General features: G+C 33.4%; 1 protein-coding gene across 3 annotated transcripts in view; it reads left to right on the top strand.

Moving 5' to 3' along the window:
• Positions 1-13,486, top strand: part of PDCD10 (programmed cell death 10) — a 39,796-nt gene that overhangs the window by 15,521 nt on the left and 10,789 nt on the right. For all 3 annotated transcript variants that reach the window (XM_082458458.1, XM_082458457.1, XM_082458459.1), the window contains 2 exons: positions 1,490-1,701; positions 9,094-9,147. In XM_082458458.1, coding sequence (XP_082314584.1) covers positions 1,606-1,701; positions 9,094-9,147 — 150 coding nt within the window. In that variant the 5' untranslated portion in view covers positions 1,490-1,605. The remainder of the gene's footprint in view (positions 1-1,489; positions 1,702-9,093; positions 9,148-13,486) is intronic.

Genomic DNA, 13,486 nt, shown 5'->3' with positions numbered 1-13,486 from the left:
TTATGAAAAGGTATTCACAGTTAATTTTTAAGTGGAAAAGCAGATTACCAAATGGCTTATTAAGTAATCAAATAGGAAAAGCAGGGCCAGAATTGATATTTATCTGCTTGCTCTTGCTTGTTATTCAGGTCCTATTGATCTAGATACACTAGTTTTCTTAAGTTTTCCTTGCCTTCAACTTCTGTTCCTCCATTCTTTCCTTAATGCTATGACCAAAACAGTCTACTTAAGTACCAATTGTCTCATTAGGTAATGATTTTCTCCTGTCCTATAGAATAAAATTTAGGAATTGGCCTTTTCTTCCTTTTATTTATTTATTATTTATTTAATTATTTGGTTCTGTGAAGTCAGGGAGCAGATTTAAGCTCAGAAACAGGAAAGACTTTCCATGTTTAGAACTACCAGAAATAAGGCTAAACTGTTTTTGTAGGTGTTGAGTTCCCCTTCACTGGTAGGGCTATATGGAAGAATAGTAAACAGTTCTCAGACGGGACAGGTTATTGGAAGTTTTTAAAGCTATGAGTACTGGCCTTTGTAGCTTTCAAACTGCTTAGGTCTTCCACAGTCTGGCTCAGATAATGTTTTAATGATTAAGACCACATCTTTTTCATCCCCCATTGTATCTTGCATGTAGTAAGTGCTAAACATATATTTATTCAGTGAATGAATAACTTCCGGGCATTTTCCTGGGTAGATGAAGTTCTGGGTTTTCACTTCATACTTTATTTTCTGATTTGGGAGTGTCAGATCTGGATTCAGAGCACAGGCTCAAGTCACAGGCCTCTGCATGTGTGACCTTTGGCAAGTTATTTGTCATCTCTGAATCTACATTTTCATCTGTAAAATTAGAATGACAGTTACTCTAAGGTAAGTTATTAGGAGGGCTAAATGCATGTGAAATATGTTTTATAATCTGAAAATGCTTTATAAATGGTAGAAATTATTCAAAATTAATGGCTTTTTGTTTAACATATATATTATATATCATTTAATATATAGGTATGTTACTACTGTTACTCTTTCACTTTATAATTAGGCTCATATTTCAGCCTAGCAAAGGAATTAAATACAGTTGCATTCTCTTAAAAAGCAACACATTTCTTCAACTCCTCAAAGCAAAATTTCTCTCTTATATTGTTGAATTCTTGATATTTTATTTCCAAACTACCAGCGTCTGTGGGTTTTTCTTCTTAGTCTCTGTGTCAGATTTGGACAAAGATTCAAAAAATGACACTGGCAAAATTAAATAATATTAAGTGAATTATTTAATTAATAAATTAGGTCATTTTTTTTCCCAAATAAATCACATTAGGTAGAATTTAAAATTTTGCCTTAAATCTTTGATGCTTGCTATGTTTTGGTTATTTTTTAGGTGACAAAAATCAATGAACAATTAGCAAAAGTATTTTAATGAAAATGTTAAACACCTTAAGTTTTTATTATTAATTCTAACATAGTAAATCTCTGTTCTTTCTTCCCCTTTAACCAGGTCAGCATATGTTTTGTGCCCTGTTCTTTTATCACAAAAAAAGAGAAGAAAGGCTGCAGTGAATGAAGATTCCTCTGCATTTTAGCACTGCTTTTTCTACTGTAGTTGGCTTTTGAATGAGGATGACAATGGAAGAGATGAAGAATGAAGCTGAGACCACTTCCATGGTTTCTATGCCCCTCTATGCAGTCATGTATCCTGTGTTTAATGAGGTAAGTGGGTAAACATTGCTTCATATGATCTCTGCAGTTCCTTAATGCTTGCTTCATTTATTCATTCGTTTGTTCCTTCATATAATAAGTACTTACATAAATGGACTCCATCTATGTGTTAGGCATTGTGCCAGGCCTGGACATAAAACATCGAGAGAAAAACCCTTATTTTTTGCTCCTCCTCTGGAGGTTTCACTATAGTGGGAGAGAGAGACATTGAACAAAAGAATACAAGTAATTATATAAATGAAAAATTGTGGTAAGTGCTAGGAAGTTTTTTTTTTTTTAAAAAGTGTGTTAAATAAAATAGCAGTTGGGACCTATTTTAGGGGCCAAGACAGGCCTCACTGGAAAAAGAGACGTATATGCTAACATCTGAAAGAGATAAATAAGGGTTAGAGTGTTGAAGAGTTGGGGATTAGCACATTTTAAGCAGCCAGAAGAGCAGGCACAAAAATATCCTAATGAGTTATAGTCAGTAGCAACAAACATAATTTTACTGATAAATGGAAGATACCATTCTTCGTATCTAGAGAAGATATAGTTGCTTTTTTATTTGAGGAATTTTCCAGGACTTAATACCAATACATTTTAGGTTTCTCTTTTAAGTTTATATGCTAAGGTATGTAGAGAATTTTAGAACTGGAAGTTCCTTAGAGATAATTACTCCCCTCCTTTTAATGGTGAACTGACGTCCTGATATGTGAAATTATTTTGCTTTAAAGTTTATTTCTTTACATAAAAAATTCTGGAGGTAAGTGGTCCAGGAGTAGTAGTATTATGAGTCAGTATTGTCAGAAACTCAGGTTCCTATCTTCTGTTTCATCATCCTAGTGCTTGCCTTCCATTATCAAGGTCACTTCAGCATGTAGGATGGCCGCTGCTATTTTGTCCTAAGTTGTTGTCTAGAAGGGGTAAAAAGTGGAGCAGGGTGTGGGGAGTTATTTCCAGCTGATTCAGCTTCCTTAAAGTAACCTTTTGGAAAGTCCTACATAAGACTTCCATTTACATCTCATTGGCAAGAATTTAGATTTATGACCACACCTAGCTGGGTGGTTAGGAAATTTAGAAGTTTACTAAAGAGGAAGCAAGGAGGAGGCATCTTTTGAAAAACCTGTCCCTATTATCCTGCTACCGCGGTAGCATTGGAGGTACTCTTTTAGGGCTGGTTATATACATCTCTGGCAGCTGTAGCCAACGCTCCAGTAATTCTGCCATTTTGTTCTAACACTTTACCCAGTCATTGCAAGACTACAGTTATTGTTGGAAGCAAGTGCTTTAGTACTGTTCAGTGAATATTTACTAAATGCCAGCGGTTTATTTGTCAAGTACTCAGCAAGGGTCTGGAGATATGAAGAAAAAGTCGGCATACTTCTTCCCAAGAGTTGTAGGGAACACAGATGTTTAAGCAAATACATTATTAACTATTTAATTATTCTTGTACCAGGTATGAGGTAAGGAGAGGGTCACTGAAGGGTAGGTGAGTAACCTGTCTGGACATTTAGTGTTTGAACTTCGCATGTTCTTCAAGAACCGTCATGACAGTTCCACCCAGAGGTGCTCCCTCTTTTCATGTCTATATAGCTAAATCTGTAGGCTATTGGATCAAGTTGTTTGGGAACATTTTCTATATTTATCTGGTATTTTGAGTCTTCATTTGAAGGGAGGGCAATTTACATTGCAGAACTTCAATTTGATCCTCTAGTTAATGAGGGAGGAATGAGAAAAGCTTTTTTCCTAACAATTTGAGTGGCCCTTTCCGACATATGGTAAAATGATTTTATTTGAATCTTGACTTTGGAAAACTGTTATAAAAGAGATGGGATTCTGGTAAAATGAACTGTTGGGATTAATACTGGTATACCTCTTCTGATTGATTCATGTGTATGAAAAATTAATTTGAAAGAAAAAGAAATGGCTATGAAGGGACTAGTAAATCTCTTCCAGAAATCTGAGATCTGAAAACATACATGGGTTAATGGGCCTATAATTAGAACATGTTGCCAAATGATTTATAGTTGCTTCAAGAACTAATTGTTAGAAGTGAAATTTGGAAATGAAATGGCTGGATGAGGCCGACTGAGAGATACTATGTTAAATTGTCAGGATCTAATTCTCACATTGAATTTACTGATCTAACGTCATGGTATCAAGCTTTTTTTTTTTTTTTTTTTTAAAATACTAGCATTGTTCTGTGACATTCCAGTGTATTAATGTACCATCTTAAATAAGGTACCTAATCAGTTAAACAATATTTAACTATAGTTCAAACATGGATTTTTCTATAAATAGTAATGGGGAAATTAGAGTTTAGTTTGGCTCTGTTTTTCTCTGCTTTGCAGATTTAAAGATAAAATGGATGTCAAATTAATTTTACAGAAAATAGCACCACAGTAAGGGTAAAGTTTTACTCTGAAGCGAAATTGATTCACTCAATTTTAACCACAGTGTATTGTGAGAGTTAAAAAGCTTGCATTCTCACCTTAACATTACATTCATAATAGTAACAATGGTAGCCCAGAAGTCATTTTGCAGAACAGATTTTTAGGTAGTAGGACATCCTTACACCTGGGGAAATTTTAGTACTGTTACTGCAGCTCACAGGGGAAAGTTATTTATGGCATTCTGGGACCTAGATGCTTGCTAAACTTAATCAAGCTATGCCAGCACAGCTGAGGAGTAAGCTTCTCGTTTAATCAGCTGCTGCAGAGTTCAGAGTCCAAGTATACTGCATGTGTTGTAAATGTACTGTGAAATAGGTCTCCTGGTTGCATGATGGAATAATAAGTTTATAGAAACCTCATGCCAAGTCTTAGGTCAGGTTTTTATGTACTGTCTTATCTTTTGTTGATTCTTTGTATATCGAGGAGGAAAGATATATGGTTCAGTTCTTCATTCCAGGAAAAGACATATCATGTATCTTCTTTTCCTATGACTTTAAAGGAACTTTCTAAGGTGAAATATAATTATAAATATAATTTTTTATATTGAAAAAATCAAACCTCAAATTTTGAGCATAGTAAATACACTTCTCCACAATGAAGGCATGGGTTTCACCTGCAATCCCACCATCGAGAAGCCATCATAGTTAATATTTTGCATTACATTTGATTTACTCCTCTGCCACTTACTATGCTATATAATCTTGTCTTAGTTTCCTAATCTGCAAAATGAGGATAAACAATATTTTACTTAATACTCACAACTCTGGGAAATAAATAAGTTGATGTTTTGTAGTGCTTAGAATAGTACCAGGCATGTACTATTAGTAGTAAGTATTAGCTATTATTATTAAGGAGTCTTCCACATAATTTTCTGACAAAATTGGGATCATACCCTAGAGTTTTGCACATTTGTAGGCAATGTTTTAGTGGAATATTTTTATACTAGTTAGATGGCTCTGGTTACCTTTTTGCCAGACAACTTGGCAACGCCAGGAACTTATTGTAGAACCAGTTACTGGACTTAATATCAATCTGTACAAAACAGATGGTTGCATTTTGCCTTCTCTGTGGACTCATAAAATTTAACGGGTGGCCTCTTGATTCCATCTACTTCTGTTTTTCTTCTGGCTTTTTTTTTTTCCTTTTTTTGACCTAACTCACCTCATTATCATTTGAATCACAAGAGGTGTATGTGGAGTTTTTATTCTTTTTATTCTTGGCTCAGTTTAACTCTTTTTAAAGAATATGATCAATAATCTTCGTCGGGGTGGAGGGGAGGGTGGGAAGAAGGGTAAGGGATATCAGCATGTGGAAAATATACCTAATTTTGAGGAAGCAAGATTTATAGACAATTTGGAACCAACTAATCTAATTATTTTGACCTAAAAAAAAAAAAAAAACCAAAAAACTTCTGAAAGATTTTATGCAAGACTGTTTAAAACTTGAGCAACCAAAGGGTTAAGTGGATATATTTTTTATAATTACAGTTTAAGAAACCAACTTGATACTAGAAAATAAAGTATAGGAATGAACTGATATTTCTGGAGGGAGCAATATAATAAATGAGCTCTTTGTGGAATTAAAATTAGTTATAAGCTTTTAAAATATTTTTATAAATGACCCAGAAAGTTAAATTTGACAAGTTTGCAGTTAGTTAATAGTTCAGTGCGCTCAAAATCTATGAAGAGTCAGTTGCAGGAGGAGTTCACACAACTGAGAGTAGGCAGAACGTGAGGTTGGGGTGAGACCTTAATGTTGGGCTCACCCAGCCTGTCATTTCCCTCCAGTTGCACTTCCCTCTCTTTAGGTGAGGGGAAATGTATGCGCCCTTTTCTCTCGCCCTGATTCTCTCTCTTTTTTTTTTTTTTAACTCTTTTTACTTGTGACGTAGAAGTTCTACATGGCAGAGACCCAGGAGTGCCTCTCCATGTCCCAGTATCCGTTAATGCAAAGTGTCATCATATGTCCCCTCTTTCTTTGGACTTAAAACGTGGTGTATGCACTCTCAGGTACCACTGAAAAATGATTGCATTGGCTCTTTAAATATACCCTAGTCAAAGACCGTTATCCCAAAAGTTAGAAAAATACTGGACCCATTAGTAAAAGTACTGGAAACAAAGTGGATATTATTGTCTGTTCCAAACTGACATAACATCATTACACCCCCATGTGTTACCCTGAAGAAACACTAAGGAAGATGATTTTAAGGGACCACATTCTTCAAGGACCAGTTCAGATCTCATCTTCGTACTTTCCTTTGTACTTTAGCTGACAGTGATCCCATCAGTTTCCATGTAGCTACTTACTTAAATTAATCTTATGGGGTTCCAGGACTATAGTCTATTTCTTTGTATCTCTCACACTGACTTCTCTCACGTGGTAGAAAGTCAGGACTTTGTTCGTTCTTAAGTAGCTGAAGAGATTCAGTAATAGGTTAGACTCCAGTCCAGAAAGGGTGAGTACCAGGAGGCAGGATAGCATTAGTGGCTTGTGTATGGGTTTTGGAACCAGACAGATCTGGTGTGAATCCTGTCTCTGTACTTATTAGCTGTTTTATGTTGGGTAAATTTATGCAAACTGAGTTTCTTCCTCTGTAAAATGGAGATGCTGATAGTTACAGATTTATTATGAGGATTAGAGATACTCTCTATAAAAATACTCTATGTAATAGTCCATAATATGTGCTTAGTAAATGGTAGCTGTTATTAGTATATTACCAGAACCTGATACTGTCATGAAAGGTACAGGTAAGATGAACATGATTTTATTGTGAAATCATCTATCACATGTAAGAGGCCTAAAATAGAAGCACTTTTTAATAGGGCATGTATAAACATATCTTGCTACCTGAGTATTACAGGCTGAAATTATAAATAGATGCAAGAACAATTTAGATAAATTTATGGATGAAAGATTAAGTTTCATTCAGAATATTTTTTGAATGTATGTATGTGCCTCTGTGCCTGGTACTTCTTGGGCAATGTTGATATCATATGAGTAATAAAGCCTGGTGGGTTTATTGCAAGATGTGTGGGTAAATAATGTATCCCCAAATGATTCCTAGCAGAGTTCTGGTCAGGTGCTTCACAGCTCACAGATTTGATTCAGTACGTTAAGTCTGACCTTTCTGTCTTTCCTAAGGTATATATATATGTAAACTTAATCTAGAAATCTAGAGATGTAGATGTCTATCTTGACCAATTTTATAGTTCTTCACTGACTTTTGGGGCCTCTTTTACTTCCCTTGACCATTTCACATACCAGTCAGGGCAGTACCGAATGAGTTAATAATGCCGATACTTGAAGGCACACATCTGACTCAGACCTTTGACTTGTCAGAAGAGGTCAGAGGGTGGTGTAACCCGAACAAGGAAATGGGTTCCTATCTGGGAGGAAACACTCATCCTGCTGTAGGCCCCTGCCTCCCTTGCACAACATGAACTTGAGATCAGAAGAGCTGTATTGTTATTTTACTATTCATTGGGATGTATTGTGATTAAATTAATTTGGTCAAAGAAGAAAATTTTAATTTTGGGAAATATACCTTCATTAATTAATATACCTACCTTATTTAGTTGCTTATTTGCTGTTTTTGCCTACCTGGGTCCCCTTGTGTCTTTCCTTTGACCTACCAGGGCAATGTTAGATTTTACAAGATTTGTAGAAACCAAGTTAAATACTAAATTAAATGGCCCATTGTTTATTTTTGGAGATAAATTATTTATCTTGGCAGATTTTGTTGTTTTTGCCTTTTGCTTAAGGTGATAACTCGTAAGGAGATAAGGTTTTTGGCATTTCTGTCTTGTTTAGAAAATAAATTGATTTAAACTGTTGGAGATTCATTACGGGGGTGTGTGTGTGTGTATGTCATTTATAAAGGAAAACATTTTCATTGCCTTAAGGAATTGAAAGGAATATTTATTGTATGATGTGATATATAATCATAAGATTTTTGTAGAAATATTCTCCTTGCATAAAAATCTACAAAGGTTACATTGTTTTTGAACATTTAATATTGTCCCAAATAAAAAATATTTATGTTGAGTTTTATTGAGTTAACTGGCCTAATTCTTAGGGACTAAGGAAATCTGATTTTAACTGAAGCTAGTTATTTTAAGCCTGGCAGTTAACTCGTCAAAAAATGGAGTTTTTTAATGAAATTGCATGCCTTCTTCAGCTCACTGAAAAGCAACTTATATAGTGTCTAATAAGGACATTTATCTTTCAGAATTGTAAACCTTACACATTCAATATAAGAATTAAAAGCATTTGAGCTTTTGACTCATGATTTTAGGTAACCATATTTTAATCCTGGTAAAAAAAAAAAAATAGAGGACAGATGAAAGCATCTCTGAAATCCAGATGATCCACAGTCTTCAATTTAACTGTCAAACCTTTTATCAGTGCTATTTGCTAATTAATAAAAAAGATTAATCTCAGTTTAATGCCTGACTGAGGGGATTGAAAAGCAATTTAAAAGAATAAGGTAGTAAATACAAAGAATCTTAAGTAATAGATATTTTCTTTGTTTTGGTCATTTTATAGTCAGTACACACATAATTTGCCATGTATTTGCAACAGAGCACTGAGAGTTAATCTTGAACCCTCCCTATTTTCAGAAATTTAAGTGAATATGTTTATTCTTTCTATAGGGACTTAATGTTATTTTGTATTCTGTGCTTATCTTAAAATAAATCTATCTTTAAGGTAGAGTATTTTTTTAAAAGGAATAAATTAAGAGACTGATACACATGCCTTAATTTTTCATGATTTTAATGAAAATTTTAGATTGCCTGTCTATTTGAAGAATTACAGTGATTTAGAATCATTAGCAAGTATTTTTGTTAATCGATGAACATATCAATGTGATTACTACCGAATGAAATATCAGAAATGTACTTTTTCCAAGAAAATCGATGTTAATAATGATTTAAAATTTTTATTGCAGCTAGAACGAGTAAACCTGTCTGCAGCTCAGACACTGAGAGCGGCTTTCATTAAGGTGAGATGCAGATAATTTATTATGATGATTAAAATGTATGTTATATATAAATCTAAATACCATGTGATAATTGCCAGTTTATTTCTTTATTTTTTTAGTGAAAACCTGTTTTGTTTTGTTTTTTAGTGAAAACCTTTTCAGTCATCTTGTGCTTGTTTTAGTGTACTCTTTAAAGCTTAAAACACTTCTAAAGAGTGAGCTGGAACAGGCGCTGTTTCCTTAGCATTCAGCTTTTGTCACTTCGTGCTTTTGAAACTGACTTCTTCAGAGTGTTCTCTGTTTAGCTGTAGAGTATATTTTTAAATTCTGTTTTATTTGACTTATTAAAACTTTTATAAAGTTATAACTCAAAGATTTTCTTTGTATTGTTTACCTATAGAACATAAGTATAAAACGGTATTTTTGAGTGGGAAAATAAGACCTCTGTGTATGTCAGATTAAGGATATTTTGAGAATATACAGCTGAGTCACTTGAATGAATTTTTTCATTGTCTCTAGACCTGAGATGTTCATTTGATAATCACTAGCTACGTGTTGCTGTTGAGCACTTAAAATATGGCGAGTTCAAATTGAGTTGTACTCCAAGTATAAAATACACACCAGATTTTTGAAGGTGAATACCAAAAAAAAGAATGTATATAGCTCAGTAATAAGTATATTATGTTGATTACATGTTGAAATGGTAGTATTTTGGATGTACTCTTAAAATAACTTCACATGTTTTTTCTTTTTACTTTTTTAATGTGGCTACTAGAAAATTTAAAATTACATAGGCTCCTCATTGTTTCTTGCATTATATTTATTGGACAACCCTACTGTACATATTGGGTACAGTCTTTCATATAAAACTTAATCCATCCCATCCTAAATACATATCAAGATACCCAAAGTCTTAATTTTTATTTACTTTTTGTGTGTTTGCTCCCATCAATAGCTAAAACAACTTATATTTCAAGGAAAGTATTGTAATGTTTAAATCTAGAAAAAGTTTATAGTTGAGCCTCATTGGGGTTGAAACTATAAATCCATCCAGCTTGATTTCTTTTTATGGCAAAGATTAGTTTATAGATACCACTCTTAACTGATAGCATAAATAATGTCATTAGACATCTACGTATTTCACTAGAAGAAATTACATTGTGTGTGTTGGATTAGAGCTATTTTGATGTGTTTAATACTCTAAAATGCAGTGCCTGTGTACACATACATACTAATTTCATTAAAATACATCCTGCACAATCACTGGGTTAATGAAGAGAATCAGTGAAGCAGCACCATCCTGAGTGTTTTTTTCTTCTTTCCATTAAGTATCAGTGTGGTTTGGAAGGGTATATTTGGTCATTAGGGAGGCAGGAGGGGGACTATTTTAAGCATCTTTGTGGCCGAAGAAAAGAAGGAAAAGTGATCTGTTGCACACTGTAGTATCGATAAGGCAAAAGTCAGTTTTTTAGCTTTTCTGACATCAGGAACAGAGAGAAATTTCTCCTGTGTGTCCTCATAAAGAAGACCCTCTCTGAAGTAGTATATGGTATATACTCAATGACATTCATAAAAGAGATAAAATAATGAATTTCATTAAGCTCTTTCTTATAATATCCTTATATATAAGCTGATGTTTTAACTCTAAAGTACAGTTAAAAAGCAAACTGTGTTTAAAGTATGTGGTTATTATAGATCTGGTTTAATACATGGATAATTTTATCCACGGCACTGATTCTTAATTGGGGATAGTGGAAGTTATTTGGAAGAAAATATATTAGTTTTGCATTGACTTATTCTTAATTACTATATTTGTTAGAATTTCAAATGACTTTAAAGGAGGACATGCATTAAAAAGATTAAGATTTTTGTAATTTTTACACTATAACTTATTTGAAAAAGATTAAAAAAACCTTGTTTCATGTTTCTTGCCCAGCCATATATCCATATTTATATCCATATATATATATATATATATATATATATATATATATATATATATATATATTCATGTTTCCAGTTCTTGGTCCACAACAACAGTGATATTTATCAAGCTTTAATATCTAGTTTTGTTATCTGGAGAAAAAGGATTAAAATAATTTTTCCAAAGATAAAACAATACTAGTTAATATTGTCTTTTATGATATCTATCCTGCTGTTGATTCCTTTGCCCTCTGGGAGGTTCTGATAGTGTTGAGAATCATTGCTCCACAAGAGTGGATGTTACTGCCTTTGGGATAGTTTTCTCTCACTCTTGGATTTTTCAGAAAAGTTGGACAGCAGAGTTTAAGGTTGTATTCTGAGGGAAATCTTGAAGGTATAGATAGAGTCTCTGATTTAAGGGTAGATACATTTGTTTTGTCAACTAGAGTCACTGATTAAATTTAAGGCTTTTAAGATAAAAAAATAGCTAAGATGCTAGACTACTGTTCCCAAAGTACGTGCCGAGGCACTCCAGGACCACGCAGCAAACTCAGTGGTGTCGTGAGATATTTTAAAAATTTGAAGGAACACAGTGATACTCAACATTAGGTTGACACTGTATGAGTGACTATCTTGAAATAGTTTGCAGTTTCAGCATATTTGATTGGGCTACATTCCTTTCAATGATGTCATATCTTTGTGAAACTGGACTTTTGGCCACTGCTATTGACAGAATGCAAGTATCACAAGAAAATCAATGTACAACAGGAAATGAGGGTAGACGGGTCTAATTCCAACATTTGAGAAATTGTGCAGTGCCCAACAGGTGCACACATCTCATTAGGGATTGTGGTTATTTAAGAATAAAATAAAATACTTTTCTTTCAATTCATGTAATTTTAAAGGTTATTAAGTTGTTAGGATGTAAGTATTTATTAAGTTGTTTGTACTTTACTTAATACACAAAACTGTCAGGTATTTCTTTTGGTACTAAGAACACTGTGAACTAAGAAAGTTAGGGACCTCTGTAAGAACTCTGTAACGCTCCAGCTTTGGCATTTGGGGACTGCAGATGAACTTGGTATTGAAAACTTTGTTCTCAGGCTTTCAGCATTTAATTCTTTCAGTAGCTTATTATAACTTAATCAGAGAGGCATTATTTTTCTGTTGGCATTCTCTGGAAGCACATAGAGAATGCTCCCCTGCTTTCCAAGATAATTCATTATGTAGGTAGATTTAATGCTACTTAGAGAAGATAAACCACTGTTATCAAATAGTGGCTTATTTAATTAGTATACTGTATGTTATTTTGTGGCAGTTTACCAGATTAATAATGTTGATACCGTCTTAAGCCATATTTGTACAGCTTTTCTTTTAATGGCAAATCTTATTTATTAAAGTAGATTCTTCCTTAAATATATTCATGAGAGGAAAAATCAAAACAGGTTATAAAAGAAATGGAATTCAGTAGGACATATTTTATTATTATTAATCAACTATCAAAATGATTTTCCTGTGTAGCATTTGACAGCAGTTAAAATGATCCCAGGATTGAGATAAATGTGTATATTTTTTCTTCTTTCATTCCATAAGCTTTCAGTTTTTGGTACTTGAAATTAATGAGAAGCAAGGTGTTATAATGTGAAGAGCAATAGGAACCAAATAAAGCTGAATCTGCAGTGATACCAGAATGGAATTGAGGAGGCAGAGGTTAAACATAATTGGCACATCAGGAAGCAAATAGATTGCTATCTGATAGATCATAAGTTGTGTTTGTGTTTGCTATTTAATATCAGGGCAAAAAATATAGGAAATTATCAGCATAATGATTAAAATTGGCAGGCATCCTAAAAGAAACTGAATGTGATTATAAAATTTTCTAAAATAATAAAATGGGACAGAATTACAAAGGAAAACCAAAATCTCGAAAATTAACTTTGGTAAACTCAGAACTCTTTATGCTCAATCTTGAAATGACTAGAAGATTTTAGTACCGAAGGGAGTGTAAGTAACATGAATCAATGCAAACTCATTAGTGAAACAAGCTCAGGAGGTAGTAAAAGGATTAATGATGTTCTGAAAGCTAGTGAAGGAAATACTCTTGCTGCAAAAATAGGAAATGAAAATCGTTGTGTGGGAATGTAGTTAAGGGATCACATAGCTTCAATAAAACCTCCAAAGGAAGGGTTATTTTTTTGTTTTGGTTTGTTTTTCCTGACATTCTGTTAATTTAAATGCAAAGAATCTGCAAAAATTTGGTGAGATGAGTTACTGCTTGATCCTCAAGTCGAAATATTTACGTAATGAAAAAAAAGCTAAAAATCTTCAGTGTCTTTAATCTATTGAAAAAAGTAATTGAAGAACTACCAGTATATATATAATCTTTATTTCTACGTTTGTTATTAGTTTGATTGCAAGAGAGTGTAAATGAGAAGTA

The sequence above is a fragment of the Balaenoptera physalus genome (genome assembly GCF_965194825.1).
Source record: "Balaenoptera physalus genome assembly, chromosome: 4".
Classification (NCBI taxonomy): domain Eukaryota; kingdom Metazoa; phylum Chordata; class Mammalia; order Artiodactyla; family Balaenopteridae; genus Balaenoptera; species Balaenoptera physalus.
Note: the sequence above shows the minus strand (reverse complement) of the source record. Positions and strands in the feature narration are given on the sequence as shown.